The sequence below is a fragment of the Neolamprologus brichardi genome, chromosome 12 (assembly GCF_056152115.1).
Source record: "Neolamprologus brichardi isolate AB-2024 chromosome 12, ASM5615211v1, whole genome shotgun sequence".
Taxonomy (NCBI): Eukaryota; Metazoa; Chordata; class Actinopteri; order Cichliformes; family Cichlidae; genus Neolamprologus; species Neolamprologus brichardi.
Genome location: NC_142115.1, coordinates 23873145 through 23891103, shown reverse-complemented (window position 1 = coordinate 23891103; position 17959 = coordinate 23873145). Strand labels below are relative to the sequence as shown.

The 17959-nt window shown below is 39.2% G+C and overlaps 1 protein-coding gene across 3 annotated transcripts in view; it reads right to left on the bottom strand.

Moving 5' to 3' along the window:
• grid2 (glutamate receptor, ionotropic, delta 2) overlaps positions 1-17959 on the bottom strand; it is a 507657-nt gene that overhangs the window by 28647 nt on the left and 461051 nt on the right. For all 3 annotated transcript variants that reach the window (XM_006789768.2, XM_006789769.2, XM_006789770.2), the window contains exon 14: positions 9772-9938. In XM_006789768.2, coding sequence (XP_006789831.1) covers positions 9772-9938 — 167 coding nt within the window. The remainder of the gene's footprint in view (positions 1-9771; positions 9939-17959) is intronic.

Sequence of the window (17959 nt, the reverse complement as noted above, 5' to 3'; positions counted from 1 at the left end):
AAAAAGACCTTCATCGTTAATTGATGAGTGATTTGCAAAGATTAAATGAATGCATGGGCTGGGTTTGACTGAGAAATGACAAAGAGTGACAGTTACAGACTGAGAGAGCTTAGACAACTTAGACTGACGCCTGACATTAAATCGCAATGTGTCATAAACACATACAAACACATAAATTTCAAAGACAAACAAGAGTTTCTTTAGAAAAGACTTTTTCGGGGGTGATTTCCATGCAGTGAAAACTAAGGGCCTTAGAGCCTCCAGCTTTACTGGAGCTTAGTGAGTACAACAGAAAGAGCGATGCAGTGAATCAAATAACCAGCATGTAGCTTTTGGTTTCTTTGGCAGAAGCCTTGATCAAGCCTAATCACGCTTGTCGCTCAAGGTATTATGCTACTACAAAGACACCAAAAAGATCAAAGGCACAGTTCTCAAAATAAAATAATTTCTGCTGTTTAAAATCTGAACTTTAAAAACTGATTATACACTATTTGGAGGGTATTCATCGAGTGAATGCATGACAGCTGCTGGTGCATTTGAAACTTGTGCTGTTTGCAATTGAAATTGCTTTTGAAATGAACTAATCAATAAGAAAGAGAAAGATGAGGGAGAGAGCATGAAAAAGAGACTCAGATAAAAACGTCAATACTTAAGGGGGCCCCAAAAATCAAACCAGCAAGTAAAGCTAAAATACAATTTTCTCACTAAGAATCTAGGTGAAAGTTTTCGTTGTAAGAGGACTTGACCCACAGGACTTAGATTATTCTTTTAATACAGAGTAATACAGTACAGTTGGTTACACACTGTAACCACAGATTCTGTGTGTATAAGCATAAGCTGCTAAAAGTTGGCGCTATTGTGTTTATCCCTCTGTGCCTGTCCAACCTTCAAGACTTTCTTTCATGTCCTTGTGTTCTGTAAGTCAGCGTTTTCTTTCTGACACAGGGGGAACAAACACAGCTTACAGACTAATGAGTTGGTCTGTCATCACAGAATCTGGGCTTGCTGTAAGTAAGTATTATGCACAGGCTAATTCCTCTAAGAGCTGTCGTTATTAGGATAAGGCATGTGGTCAACATCCCACCACGACACCAGTGTTTCCTAGTGGATAACACACACACACAAAACAATACGCTACAATAAGGTATTGGAATAAGATTGGGTTTTTTTTCCATGATAATTTACTATGTCAGTCCATGTGTGGAAAGAAAAAGAGTGAAAATTAGACTCCTTTGCCACAACACACCTGCAACAGCAGGGGAGAGTGGGGCATTACACACTGCGCAGTTCACTAATCCATGATGGGATTAGAGGAACACCTCTTGGCACGTGCATGAAAAGGGTGAGGTTTGACAACATATTACGAGCTGTCAAGTATGCATAAAAATGAGTTAGTCAGGGAAAACTAACATATATTGTGCAGATGGAAACAGATGAATGGGAATGTGAGAGACCCAAGATGCCGCTGTGCAGCTGTTCGACAACTCCATCCCACTGAGGAGGGATGTGAAGGAGATAAGGTGCTCGCGAAGTGAGCACAGACGCCCTATGGAGGCTCTGTTCCTGCTGCTGTAGGCTTGTCTGATAGCTTCACACAGTCAGCGAGACATACCTCATGAGTGTACTTTGTGTTGGATAAACAGTTGGATCTGTGTGATGTTAGCCATGTGCAAAATATAATGAAAAACCTGTTTATGCTCTTAAGCATGTGGAGATGGGTCACCACAGGGGATAGAGGACACAACATGAGGTCTGAGCTTCTGTCCATGCACCACTGCTGGAAAGTGCACCATTTTCCTGCATGACAGGCTTTAGTAGAAGGCTGTAGTAGAAGATCTTGCTCCTTGGATATTGGGTTCTATTAAACAGGGAAAGGCCTGTGAAGGAAATATTGTGTGACCAGGTCAACTCCTGCAGAATGAACTCTGCAGAGCCAGAATTATGCAAGAGTATTTAATGAAGTTCAGCTGAGGAAAATAGTGTGCTTCAAGTTGTACATTATGTATGCAGCAGGTTTCAAAAGGGAGATGAGGCATGCTAACTATGCAAGGTTTTTTTGTAAACTTTGAAAAGAGGAGCCCGTGGCGCCTCAAATGAGATGCTGACTCATTACCTACTCACTCGTCCATGCTAACAGTAAGCCACCACGGAGTCGGACAGAGTCCAGATAGGAACCCCAGCTTAAACAGGAATCTCTATCAAAACTCCTGTCCATTGGGTTACCATATGTCTTTCATATGTCTTTGTGACAAGACAACAGCCACAGCTCCCCCACTAACAGCTATACTATGCTTGTTTGTTCTGGTGCCACCAGAATGAATGGAGAGGTAAGTGCAGTTCAGTGAAAATTATGCGAGGAGACAAAGGTTTCTTCACTTCCCACCAGCGACTTAAGATTGGTATATTCATCTCTAGGTGGAGAGAAATGCATCTTTGCATTCTGGTATGTCTGACACAGTTGTCCCAAAGGAGCTCCCCTGCAGAGAGAACGTGGGATTTTTATGTATGACAAAGTGGCTGCAGTGGGAGAGGAACATTAAATATGGATTTTTGGTACTGTATTTTGTTGAGGTGCAGGGGGCTAAATTGTCTTGAATTTACCTGATGTGGAGGACTCCCAAGGGGACAACCACAACACTTTCAGGCACCAAATCCAGCAGACGTACAACAGGTAGCACATGCACCACTTTGTGGGGTGCAACAAGTGATATTAGAGAGTTTAGCACTTTCAGTTTCACTGGGGACAACTTTGTTGTCAAGGTGGTTTAGTTCTTATGTAGATAAATGCTCAGTTTGGTGAAAAGAAGAGCGCTTTGGTTTTAAGGGGAAGCCCAGAATTCAACAATGTTGCAGACATAAGTCTGTCAGAACTGCATCTTTCTCATGGTGGTCCTGATAAACCAGCATCGGATCCCTTCCCTACACAGTAGTGCCACCTGTGTGCAATGGAAGAAACAATTGTGGGTGGGCTGCGGGACCAAGTGTACTGAAACATGGAGACCCAGGGTTAGTAATGGTTGGAGCAAACTTCCTCTTGAGGTGAGCATCTCTGCAATTTTGATGTTGAGACGGTGAAGGTCTTCTATCGTTTTGGTTCCTTGATTGTTTAGTGTAAACGAGCCATGGCTCTGTCAAAGAGTGGTCTAAACGCCTCACTCGGGGGATAAGGGGCCATCCAGCATCCTCCATCTGATCTCTGGAGAAAGCTAAAACACAAAAGCAATGCAGTATGCTGTTGATGCTCATCGTCCACTTTGTCATTATTGCAAAGAGGCTGAAGCCGTGCTTCCTGATGTCCGTGGCTATCTCTAGGGAAAGAGCGATGGGCTAAATTGCTATGGCAGACAAGGCGAGGATAACCTCGCCACGTTGTTTGCCCTGCAACATCTTGAGCAGCATCCGGCTTAAATTTCTGAAAAGGCTTCCCTGGGATGTAGCACCTAAGCTAGGTTACGCTTTTCCAAAAATAACAGTAGAAAACCAACGTCCTTTGGAAAACCACTGTTCTGCTTCACTGTTATGAACAACTTGTAGCAGGATATATCATCTTAAAGAGGAACTCAAGATTCTTCATTACCAGGCTCGAAGGGTCCCAAAAGAGAACTGAGAAAAAGCCAATGGAGTCTGGCCTGTTATTTGGATCCGACTCTAAAGTAGGATGTCAAAGAATACCTCCTCTGCCTCCTGTACGAGATTATCATCAGCCATTATCATCAACTGCAGACATCTTCACCTGCAGGGGCAGTCTGATGGAGAAATCACAAAGGCAAGCAAAGCAGCTGGGTCCAAAGTTTTCAAATGGGGGATGAGGCTAGTCTGGGAGAAAACTGATACTTCATCATCTAATTATTTGTTGATTGCTGCGGGAAATTCAGAATACAACTCACCACTCAGTGCATGTAGGGGCTGTAAGGGCACAAGAGAGCTATTGGAAAAACATGTTTTTGAAAGTGTAGCATGTAGAATTGAACTGTATAATACTAAAATGAGCAACCCAACCCCAAAAAATACAGATCAGTAATTTTCCATTATAGTCATTTGATGCTTATTTAATTAATAAAAACATAAATGTTTTGCTTATTTAACAAATCCTAGAGCATGGGCTCACCCTGTTTTGTCTCAAAGTTAAAAAATTCATAATGAGTGAAAGCCAAAGAAAGCAGAAATGGTCACTTGTAAAGCTTGAGTCACATTGCTGATACAGTATGACACACTGCCGATTATTAAATGACTATGAAACTACTATTACTTTTCTGTCACTGATTTGACTTACGGGTTCGATTTTCCATGCTAATTGTTCAGTCAGTATAATTGTGTGTTCCTTTTCATTGCGAGTTTTATACAATTGTGTAAGCGTGACTCACAAGCACAGGCAAACCTCCTCAATTAGACCTGACCTCCTTTTTATTTTCAATGTTCAGGTTATATTTGAATTTTTATTGGTCAGGTGAAAGGACAATTACATAGACTTTCATTAAATGTATTTCAGTATTTCATCCGTGTTAGCCACTAGATAGTAAAAATGCCTTTCACCAGTAGATATAGTAGATTTTTCTTTTTAAATGCATGAGATACCTCTGACAGAACTGGACAAGGCAATATACCTTCATCTCTATTCTGCAGGTTCTGTTTACAACCCCTGTGCTGGGACTAAAATGTAAGATTTACATGAGCAAAGGCAGCTTTAAAAACGTTTATATGTGCCCTTCACTGGTGTAATTTACTTTATCACTATCATATACATTCCCAAAGAAAAAAAACACTATACAATTCATTAAATTTCCCTTCAAGGTTTGCAATAACCAAACTTTCAGAAGTCAGTTCATCAAGAGTTTTTTAACTATTGCTGACAATTTTATTGTCATGAGAGCTGGGGATATAAAAGCTTGCCAGAATGCTGAAAGCATCACAACGAACTGTTTATGTGCCATATAGAGTTTACCTTGTATTTACTGGGACTCGATGCGCTTTAACATCATTTAAAATAACTTTTAGTCAAAGACCACTTCCACTCCTCAACACAACACTTACTATTGCTGACTTTGATTTTTCATCTGGAAATGGAATTAACAGCAACAAAGAATATATGCACCCATTGCTGGATTAAAGGCTGAATAAAGACTTTAGCCATGGTGTTAAGATACCAAAAGTAAATAAATAATTAAATAAGAGTAATAATAATCACTTCTGAATAAAGTGGCATCATGGCAAGCTACTCCAAACAAACCTACATTTGATAACACAATACTGAACCCTAACCAAGCCCTCACGGTAGGTTTCCTACTTTTGCCAAGTTATTTTGTGGAGAAACACATGATTCCTTTCAAGATAAAAATAAATATATATAAAATTATAAAATAATAAAATAATAAACGGCCAACTCAGGACCTCCAAAAGTTTTAATCCCTGCTTTCATATAAACCATGCCAAGAAATTACATGACACAGTCTAAGAAGATAATGTAATTTCTCCAGAGTGAAGCCAGGCTCGGGTGCTCACCACAGCAATCCAAGCCACAACCTCTGAGGTGTGATTTATCTGTTTGTAGCAGTGATTTGTTGCAGGTGTATACGTCATTTCTCCCCTCAAATGTACCATACAACATGCACTGCCAAGGTCCCCACAGATATACAGCCCACCATGGCTCTATTTTTGAAGCAGTTAATGATTAGCCCTCAGGCCACTGATGAACAGTTGCCTGCAGACAGGTAATAAAACAACTATATAAATGTATCTTTGTGACCAAAGCCAAACTCATACGGTAGATGTGGCTCTCCTTGCTCACCTCAAATGTGCTTAAATTGAGAAAGATAATAATGAAAGACAAAATTTGATATAATATTGGTCGTGTAGTTGATTTTCTCTGAAGTGTTCCTCCTAACATTTCCCAGGTACCTATCTATCTGTCTATCTATCTATCTGGGCACCAACACCCTCAAGATGTCCATCAGCTATGGATTAAATTTTCACATCACTGCCTTCAGACAAACAGAGACAAAAATAATATTTGCCAGGGAGAAGGGTTTTTTTTAAGTTCTTGGCCCTTCAGCACTTCAAAGCAACTTGTCAAAAGCTGTCGGTTTAAATTAGAGGACTACTCCTTTACGGCACTGTTTTTTATTTGACTGGTAAATCTGCAGGCTGTCTCCAGCAATCACAGAGCATCACACATACTCAAGCATGTACACATTTGCACTCTATTTGTTCTACTGTGCCGCCAAAAACTTTTAGATCCACACAGTCGCACAAACAGAAGCAGGCATGCGCTGGTGCTGCACTTGAACTCTGCCGATGGTTTTCTCATTACAAACTAAACGGTTTAAACTGATGAAGCTGTAGCAGTCTGCGTTTTTCTCTTTCTCCTCAAAGTGTTGAAGCAAATAAATTCTTTTTCATCTCTCATATTATCTCCAGGGGCATGCAGATAGCAAACACTCCTCAAGTATGCAGAAGACGCACACTGATACACACAGTAAATACAAAGTAAAGTAAATACTCCTCAGAAGTGGTTAAAGCTCTCCCCAGTTAGAGCAGCCAATCAATGACATCTTTATTCATCATTGCTATATTTTAATCATCTTGCTTATCTTAATGGTGTTTGTATTAGTAGTATTTTTTTTAGGACTTTCTAACATAGGACAGTGCATTAACATGAAACTCTCACTAGTAAAAGTTACTACACACTGATGCCTATTTAACACATGTTTTGCTTTCAAACCAGTATCAGGTTATGGGGATAATATATGAAAATGAATCTAGAGTGTACATAGGTGGAGTGCTTTAAAACTGATCCTTCTGAGACAAGTTTCTAAGTATTTCATTACGACTGATTTGAAAGCAAGAACAGCCTACCAGGAAGACATGAGAACTGGCTTTAGGCAGAATTAGCCAAAGCCACGAAAAGCAAATTACATAGGGATAGAATCAAAAAGCTTCACAGAGATCCTAATACAAAATGTGTTTTTCTAACACAAAGGCAGAAAAGCTTGCAGCTATAGCTATTATATTTGTTCTGTCATGTCATGTCAAGAAATGAAATCTTAAAAAAGATGCAAAAAGAGAGGGAAAAATGACACAGTGGTCTCAGACACATGCGCTTGTACTTGAATCAGAGAAGGTTTTGCAGGCTTAACAGATGTTGGCTGGTTATATAATTCCTCCCACTGGCTCTAGTTGTTTTTGGCCAGCTTGAGCGTTGTCTACCCATACACTGTGTTACTGCCTTTGAAATCCCTTTTAGTAGACGAGATTCATACCAGTAAAGCGATGCACTGATATGAACAAAATCATGCCCATCTCATTTCTGTAGACAACGCAGCATGTGCCATTTGGTACACTTAATAAACACTCAAGCTTGTATACTAGTTCCACAACATTTCCTCTCAGTATTTTGGATAGATTCCATCACTCCACTCTGCAGTGCTGCTGCCTACAGAGAATGTGATTGACTGCTTGATAAACAACCTCATCAGTTTGTGCTACTGACCAAAAAAAATCCCCTTCTGCTACACATTTACATAAGCAAGACTAGGCTAGACTTAACTACGAACAAAAGATGTAATCTAGAGTTTATTATTATTTATTGAAGTGGGGAAAATACACTCACTGGGCACCTTTTAAGGTATATCTTGCTAGTCCTGAGTTGGACCTCCTTTTGCCTTCAGAGCTGCCTTAATTCTTCATGGCATATATTCACCAAGGTGCTGAACATTGTTGAATGTTCCGCACCTCCACAGTCACTAGATTGAGATCTAGTGACTGTGGAGGCCTTTTGAGTACAGTGAACTCACTGCCATGTTCAAGCACGAATTTGAGATCATCTGAGTTTTGTGACATGCCAAGCCAATATCCCCCACATGCATTCATGTGGTTTATTCCAAATTCAGACCCTACTAACCCAAAAAAAGTTGCAACAGCAATCAAGACCCATTAGACCAGGCTATGTTTTTCCGATATTCTGTTATCAAAATTTATGGAACCTGCTCCTTCAAGATCTGACGGGTTGTCAGGTCAATTCAAAGATGCTCTTCTGCATAGCTTGGTTGTAAGAAGCAATCATTGGAGTTACTTTAGCGTTCCTAGCAAGCCAGTCGGTCTCCTCTGACCTTTGGCAACAATAGGGCATTTTTGCCCAGAGAACTGCTGCTCACTGTAAATTTTCTAGACCATTCTCTAGAGATGGTTGTGTGAAAAAAATGCAGCAGATCAACAGTTTATGAAATATTCAGCCCCTCTGGATCCAACAACGAACACTTAAATCACCTTTCTTCTTCATTCTGATGCTTAGTTTGAACTTCGGCAGGCCATCTTAACCATGACTGCATGCCTAAATGCAACAAGTTGCTGCCATCTGGTTGGCTGATTAGATAATTGTGTTAATAAGCAATTGAACAAATGAACAAGTGAACACAAGTCAGTCAACACAAATCCAACCAAAATATGTGTCAAGCCTCCAGATTTGTTCTTACCTGGCCTTCAGCAATGACTAAACATAATGAAACCTTTCTTTCCATGGTGTCAAGACACTGACTGCTCATATGATTCCTGTTAAACCCAGACTTTGTGCTTTGTCAGTCTGTATATTAGAGAATAGCGCAACGTAAAATCTAAAACTCACTGCAAAGAAAAACAAAATAATTATGCCTCTGTAATTTTTTTTCTCCTGACGATTTCTCTCTGGTTTTTCGTTTGAAGCATGGGGACCAGTGTGAGTTAACGGATTAAAACTGACTTCCCAAGAGTGTGACACTACCTCCATAGCCTGTCAATTAATTCCTTGTTTATTTTAATAGAAGTCATGATAGGCAATATTCAGAAGCGTAACGCTTCACCCGATATGGAGCAGACAGACAGGCCTACCCATTCAAACTCTGTAAAGCTTGCAAACTTAGGCCCACACACACAAGATGTTCCACTCACTTACAGCACACACAAATCCAAATCCACAAATAGACCAAAAAACTCATAAGCCCACAGGATTAAGATGCAACCAATACGCTCATGGCTTTCACAGACACTTCACCTCATGTGACATCACTGGACAGCAATAAAGATTAATGCAAAAAACAAATCAGGCCTCTCAGCGTGTAGATGCATGACTTTGTGTTGCATTTCAAGACACTACCAAGATTCCTGGTCACTGTAAGAAACTAGATGTATAATGAAAAAAATGAACAAATTCAGTTACTGTACTCAGCAGTGAGAACCAACAGAGTCTCAGCTTTGTGCTACAGTAACAAGATACACAACCAGAAACAGCTTGGCTACATCTGCACTGCACCTTTGCTGACTTATTTGGGAGGCAAGGTAGTCACACTTGGTTAACCTCACGTTAAGCCTCACATAACTGCACAGAAGATGGGAAAAAGGCCATTGCACTCTTAATTCTGGAAGACAGAAGTTGACAATTTTTATCTGCCACCTTGTTGTTGTCTAGATTGATGTCTTAAGGTTCTTTGGCCACTGTACAAGGGCAAATTTTATGGCAGCGGCCATTTTTTACAGAAATTAATCTGGAGTAGCAATGAAAAAAACCCCAACTTACTGGACTTCTCCATAACTAGGAAGATACATATAAATATATTTTGAATGCTACTCATTTCCAAAACAGGGGGACTTTTCTATACCTAAAAGAGAAGACAATCTAACTGAGATGAATGGTATGAAACAGAACAGATCCAGCAACTAAAATATGTACTTTCTTTGTAAACTAACAAATAAAATGCAGTTAACGATGCAGCTGGCTGCTGTTTACTGTTATAAGGCTCTTACCTCTGGGAGAAAATGTCCCTGTAGGGGCTGCCGTGCTGCATGGCGATACCGTATCCACGGTCTGGTGCGTTGTTGCTGACGGTGTAGAAGGAGCAATCCTCATCATTATTAGCAACGTACTCCAGCACTGCTGCATCCCACACAAAACCAAACCGGCCATACTTCACCTGAAAGACATTTACAAGGTGGTTAACAATGCTCAGAAAGGTGCATCGGAGGTCACGCAGAACACATCCCAGAGCATTCAGCACTTGAGTTATTGAGATGGTTTTCTAAGAGATCCAAGAATGGCTCACAGGTTGAAAATTGAACTATTTAAAGATATTTATGGGCTGAATCGTCTTAGACCTTTTCTGCCTAACGTGCTCTAAGGGGACCAATTCACCCCAGCGCTGAAATTTCATAACTACAGTCAGCAGTTTTAGTCCAAAAATGTTGTGTCGAGCCAAGATTACACTATTTGTGCGTTGCAGGACGACAAACTTCATAGCACAGCACAGCAATTTTACTGTTCGGCATTCCCCCTTGACTGTAGATTCATGTAGTGTTTTGGCTCATCTTCATTGAACCCTGCATAGGTGTGTGTTGGATCTGTTTTTCATTTTCGTGTCCTTGTTGTGTATGTGCATGGTCAAACTGCGGGTATGAGTGAGATAGCAGCTTGTGCGTGAGAAGAATTGGAAATGGACTCGAGGTGAGAATCACAGCTTGTTTCACAGTAAAAGCCAAGGTGCCTGTTGTTAACATAGCTTCTAGTTAATATTCTGTAAATATACGGGATATTTTCGCAAGAAAATGAAAAACGGAGAATAAACAACCAGATTGGGACATTCACATCCTAACACCTCCTGACAATTCACTTAAATAGCCTCGGGTGACAACAGGCACACAGACACACACTTCTCCTCTAATACATTATTTTGGACTTGGTGTGTCATTAACTTTAATGGAGATTTATAAATTTTTCAAAACCCTCTGTCTTTGTGTGTGTGTGTGTGTGTGTGAGTGTGTATGTATCACCTCACTTGGCCTATGTGAGATGACTAATGTCTGAGAACTGACAAGACCTTGTGATTGGGTAATTTCACAGCCTGTAGCTCTCTGCAGTGTGTACATGTGTGTACGTGTGTGTGTTCAATAATTCACCGCAGGGCATCAGAATAGCAAATTCAGCTCTTTACAACCTTAAAAAGAGAAGAGAACACTTTATTACTTTGAAGAATAATTTAATGGCTTTTCCTTATTGCTTTTGAATTGAAAAGATTATGGGCTTTGTGCTACGTAAATTAGCAAAAAAAAAATCTGTTTCAACAGCTTAAAATTGAGCATTAAGGGCACTTTCCCCCTACATTTGGGTGAAAAGAGCTCAAATCAATTATTAAGCACAATATATGTGCAGTGACCTCTGATGTCAAGTCAACCAAAGCTCTGCTAATCTGATTAACACTGTCATTGCCCCTTGTGTAAAAACCCCAACAATGAGTCAAAAAAGTGGCAGTAATATACCCCGATGACACCATTTGTAATTTTCCTAACATTTAATGTTTTAGCTTGTGTATTGAATTGTAAATGGTGCCCTGCAAGGGAGAGAATGCAAGCAAACAAATAGGATGGATGTAAAAGCCTCTATGTGTGGATGAAATTAAGACAGAGTGGAATTCATGTGTTTGCTTTGAGTAATACGCCATATTGGGGAAACAAAAATAGAGTTGGCTTTACACAGGAACACAAAAAATATGTATGTAATTGTATAAAAATGAGTGAGTTTAAAGGCAGCAGAGAGCAATGCAAATTCTTAAAAAAAACCTGCACTGACATAAAATATTAGCCTGTGGCCTAAATGACTAGCTACAAAAGAAAATATGGGGGAGCAGAGATTTAGAGCATCAGCTTCAATTTTTAGTGACAGAAATGTTTCCTGTTGTTCCAGTTTTTAATGAATTGCACGTTGAGTAATAATGAAAAACTCTTCAGTAGTGCTTTCATAATAAAAATGTCACTTGGTTATGACTGAGCGCGGTGATTTTTCTGTGTCTTATTGTGTCTTTTAGTCATGAGGTTGTTGATCTCACAGGATCAGTTAATACAAACACCGGTTCAATATGTCTTCTTAAAGGTTACATCAATTCCACTACGTTACAGCGTAATCACATAAAAAAGGCATTGTCCCGGTAATGAAGAGGATGCTGTAGCCTGTGAAGGGAAATGCTTTTGCCTCCAGCTACAGCTGTTTCATAAACAATGTACAGTATGTGTGAATAGGGAGCACTTGATTTTATGCACCAGAACAGCCACTCTACGTGCAAAGCTTAATGAAGGCTCATAACCTGGTTAATTACTGACGACAAAATCTCACTTAGAATGGTACCATAGAGTGATGTGCTGAAGGCCAGCTTACCTCTTTTTACGTAGTGTATCTGAAATGTATTAGCACTTTGTTCTGACTTTCTCTTTCATGGTATTTCTTATCCAGTTTATGAGCAGTACCACTGCTTGTGTCTGACGCTTGTAGTTCGTGACCCTCAGGTGTGCAAAGAATGAAACAGAACTGTGGTACGGAAAAAGGGACGAGACTAAAATGTCTTCAACTTCAGCATTTATTGCAATAGAAAAGGTAATGTCACTGCTGGTAAATGTAAGGCAGCGGCTTGAGCGATTGCAATGATTTTCCATGTGCACGGCTGAAGAAGCTTCTCCTTAACAATTTGGCGGTTGCATTAAAGCTGTTGCATCAAAACTGTTTGGACATAACCTAATAATAATGGCGTGGTTACCACAGTAAATACGTAATAATGTTAATTTTTACTGAATGGTAGAAGTAACATTTTCTCTCACATCCTTCACTTGCAATTCACAGTAAAGGAGATAGGGGATGCTTGCCAGCGGACCAAATAACTGTGAGGAACATGAGGGTGAGTTTATGTTTTGAAATGAAAAATGTAATGCTTTTCCATCTATTAAACCCATAGCTTTCAATGTAACTTTTTTTTTTACCATTACGTATTTACATATTTTTCTCTTTTTCCCACTGTAATGTCCATCCACAGTTGCACTAGTAATATAACACGATTTTAAAAACAGGTATACAATAGTAGGAACGCATATACAGATTATGTATATTCATGTCATTATTTCAAATTAAATATTTCCAATCTTTACTTTATCGAGACATAGTCAGAGAAGAACCAAGATATTAATAGGTAATGGTTACTAGAGGTGGAAAGAGTACTAAAATATTTTAATCAAGTAAAAGTACTATTACTTTGCTGAAATGTTACAAGTAAAATTACCTGTCTAAAAATGTACTCAAGTAAAAGTAAAAAGTAGCTCATTTAAAATGTATTCAGAGTAAAAGTTACATAGTTACTTTTCTGTCAGCAGGAGGACAGCCGCTTCTGAGTAGTGCAAAAAAAGACAGTGGGATATAAATCTTAAAGTAGTTCTTTTTTAGTGAAAAGAAAAACTTTACAAATTAAAGTACGGTGGCAATTAAACTGCAAGTCTATACATGAAAATGGATAATGGTCACCAAACCAATCAACCAAACTGTCAGGTATCACAGTGTTTTCAATACAAAACCATATCATTCTTTCACATGACAATGTGTTCTAAACTGTCAAATAAGAGAACAAGTACTGAACTGAACTGCAGCTGCTTTAAAAATGTTTTTTAATTTTTTAAACTTGGCCCTGCCCTACTGTACCTCTAGATTAAAGTTCCTTTGTATCCATCCTAGAGTGTTACTCTCTGAACTTCCTGTTAATTTTGAGGAGCAGTTGATTTTCAAAGTTAGTAGAGTTCATCCTTGCTCACTTTGCAGTGAACAGTAGTCCAGCACAGCTAAAGAGACGCTCGAAGGCAGCTGAGGCAGGCAGGCCAGTGTTAAGTTTGAGAGAAAGTTTTTTGACGTCCCTAATAAGACATCAATGCATTACATAGCTACCGCTGGTAAATTATACCAATATACCTCGTGTTTTTTTTTTTATTGGACAGTAACAGGCTAGTTAACGGGAGGTTGCAAGTGCTAATTAACAAGTAACAGAAGTCAGCTGTCTTTGACTAATCTAAGGTAAGTGAGCGCTCTGTTATTCTTTTGCCTGCAGTGTGAACATATGTGGGTTAAGTAAGAAAGTAGCCGCTTCTGTCTTTAATTTAACTATTTATAACTATATATAAAATAAATTATTATTATTAACAAACAGGAAAAACGTAGGTAAACACATTTTCTTTTGGCAATTTACCAACCCAGTAAAAAAAATGTAAGTTGCGTGGACAACAACGTGCCCGATTACAGCAAGTTGCTAGTACCAACCATTTGACTGTAGAAAACATGGACGACGCGACCCCGTCTCCCACCATTGTGCAAAAATGAAGCCAAAATACCCCGCTTGTGGAGGCTGCCATCTTGCAAATTTGGAGCCAGAGTCTGCGCAGTAGTGACTTGAGGTGGAGCGACTGTGTAACGCTCCCGCCCACACACCCGCTGGACGTGACCGCAAACACGCCACCCTACACTTTTTACGTAGCCCGGCTGCTCGAGTTTTTTTGCTGGTTTACCACGACTGACGACTCGTTTAATTAAGGTAAATACAACCATGTCACTGTTATAAAAAAGACACACAGCTTATCATCAGGAGAATTAATTTATTTTAGTCTCACCCCAGTCCCATCCGCTAACATGGAGGAGGCGGGGTTTATGACCTATACTGCAGCCAGACACCAGGGGGCGATAGAGACGTTTTGGCTTCATTTTTGGGGAGCTTCCGCGTTGTCCATGTTTTCTACAGTCAATGGTACCAACCAACGTTATCTGTGTTCTTCACAGATGTCTTAACTTAATGTGATTAATTTGAACACAGCCTTTTTGCTACCATAACGATATGAGTTGTATTTAATTTACCTCTACATGCTTGCGCAGGTTTGATGTGGAATTTTTAAAAGCTGCTAACTCGGTCTCTCTGGGCAAACACAGCTTACACTGCATAATAAAGCTGTTGCCTTTCTTGCACTTGAAGCCGAAATGGTCCCTTAAATACGGCCGGGGGTTCACATCCGTTTCTTCGAGTTCAGGGTCAGCAGAATTCGACGGGGCTTCTTTTTTCACTGGATCCGTAACACCGATGTCAGACTCCATCTTTATCGTGACCTTAGCGCCAATTTGTTCTACTACCCATCATTCCCTGCAGTATTTCTGAAGCGGAATGGGTTTTTTTATTTTTAATTTACTCAGTAACGGGTGTGATTGAAAACGTAGCAAACTACAATACTTTTTAAAAAATATACTTAAGTAAAAGTAAAATTACAGACTTGAAAAAGGACTTTAAAAAGTACAAATACACAAAAAACTACTCAATTACAGTAACGCAAGTAAATGTAATTCGTTACTTTCCACCTCTGATGGTTACTATTCACTAAAAACCTGTTTATAGCAAAACTCATCATCTACAAATTATGCTTACAATATGATGAGAAATAAAATTTCTACTGGGTTATGTTTTTGATTAAAATAAGTGATGCAACTCTACATATCAGTATCTCTATATTCTATCTGCATTATAGGTTTTTTATGGTTTTCTTATTATGGTTACATGTACATATTGACACCTTTTTAAAAAAAATTATAGACTCATGCGATGCAGAAAAATCCTCAGTGTCCGGAGGCCCGCTTTATGACCACGGTGTGCCCATCGTCTGATGACTATGACTATTTGACGACTGTTTTATCAAATGTAGAGCTCATTTAATTGTTTTTCAGATGATCTCCAGGATCTCTTAAATGAACACAATCCACCAGTGTGCCATGTTCACTGAGTATTTTTGGTGCTAAATAACATTTTGCATTTTAGGGTTTCATAAACCCTCCTATTATCATACAAATGGGGTGACTGGGGGAGGTGGAATATTCTTAAACTACGCTGGGAGATATTTTTTGGTGCTTTCATTTGCAGGTGTGCTGTCTTCAGGTTCTTCTGGTGGTAATAATCACGTTTTTATTTGTCGAGTGAACTTTGATTAATTGCGTTCAGGCTCAAGTTTTAAAATCCTTGAAAATGTTTTCAATGCGTGTCTAAGTTATCATGCTCTTGCCGAATGTACTTGATATGCAAGTGATGCTTATCTCATGCAACACTAACTGCTGCATCTCATATCCAACCCACACACACTGTACAGACGTGCTCCTTCCTCTCTTCCACAGGTACAGGGTTGTGCCTTTGCTTGGGCCAAGGTAATTAAATCATAAGCTACTTTTCCCAGAAACATTGACGCTCTGGAAACAATCACAGTCACACACAGATATACCAAAACAAACACACCCAAGCACAGTCGCACCCAAACACAGACCACACAATCACACGGACACACACTATCAACCACCAATGCATCCTAATCACTGCATTGGGCCTTGTTTTCTTCTCTCATGAATGTGACAAAGACAACTCGGTAAGATCCATAATCACTAAATTAAAGTCATTGCAGCGTCTCTCTTCTTTCTGCTTCCAATTGTTTCTATGACTCACACCACTTTTTAATTTCCATCCCTCCTTCCTGAAAAGGATTCAATTCAACTTTATTTATATAGCGCCAAATCACAACAACAATTGCCTCAAGGAGAGAAAATGAAACCAATTCTGTTGCTCGTTCATTGTTTATGGTCTATATATCTTGTTTATCAGTTTTAAAGGGGTTTAGTGATAGTAGAGCTCATTTAATGAAGCCATAACACCACTGAACCATGAGCCAGAGTTGTTTCTCAGCAGCTCTGATTTGTGTTTTCGCCCAACCACAGGAGCAAGAAAACACGAAAGATGGAAATAGTTAAATCAAAACTAATTATTCATGTCTTTGCTTCATTATTTGTTATTACTAAATTTGAAATTATGGGAGCAAAATCACCAACTGGGTTGTGATGAGCGTGTTAACATGTTGTATAACATCATTTTGCGTAACCACAGTCTAACACAGTCAGTGTATTGGAGTGCCACTGCAGCTATGTTGCAACAGAAAGAAGAAAAAGTGAGTAGTTTTACATTATACCGGAAAAAAAAGAAAGAAGAAACAACTGTGACATGAGAAAATGTAGGACAGGTTAACTTAGCGACCCAAACAGATCCAAAATGCTATTTTAGAATGAAAGGATGCCAGATTTGTTAGCCTGAATTCACTGGCTGGTAACTTCAAAGCCCTGGAAAAGTAAAGCTTCACAACATTTGAGCATATAAATGGGTCTTATCTGAAAAAAAAAAAAGACTGACTACAAAGTCCACTAACTTTCCCTAACTTGCCTAACCTTAAATAACCTGACAGCACTAATTTCCATTATAGCAGAGTTTCCACACATAACAATGTATTTTTAGTTTAAAGATAACTATAGAAAGTGCAATAAAAAATATTCCCTTAAACAATATCCAAAGCTCAAATAAAATTATGGTGCACAATGTTAACAAAGTCGGACACGTGAGAGGACTGAGTGTGTTTTTAGTTTAAAATGACCAGCAAATAGTTAATTAAAATGAACAGTGCTGCTTATAAAGCCTGTGAGAACAAACAGCACATGAAACCTCCTTCTTTCTACATAAAGAAAATGAAGAAGAAGAAAAAAGCATTGAAATAAACAAAAGGCTGAACTTTGAACTTTGAGGGCCATTCAAATGAAAAGTGGCCACCTACACATACTCCTTGGGGTGACTGCACATACATTCTGACTTATAAAACTCTCTCTAGACGCTACATTGCAATTATATTACAGTACTAGCCCCATGCGCGTGTGTCTCTGCAGTTTTCAAGAGGTCTTTCTATCTCATCCATGGTTCAAACTGTTTGGCTTCAGAGTCTAGGCATGCTGAAACTTCAAAATGCCCAAACTACTCCAGGGTCCACTCTCTTTTTCTCTGTCTGATTTTTTTCCTCTCTCTCTCTCCTCCCCTCTCTCAGAAAGATCCCTTGAAGGGCACCCAGCATGCAAAGGAATACCAGATTCTTCATCTCGCTCAAAGTTTAAACTAAAGTATATCAAAAATCTTTTCCCTCATCCATAAATTACATCTTAGATTATAAACACTTTTTCTACAGTGGCACATAACAAATCATCCCCCAGTGTGAAATTAGTTTCTTAAATGATCACCATTTAGCCTTAAAGCAATGTATGTGAAATGTTTTACACACGGGAGGCTGTGTGCTTTGTTCTTTA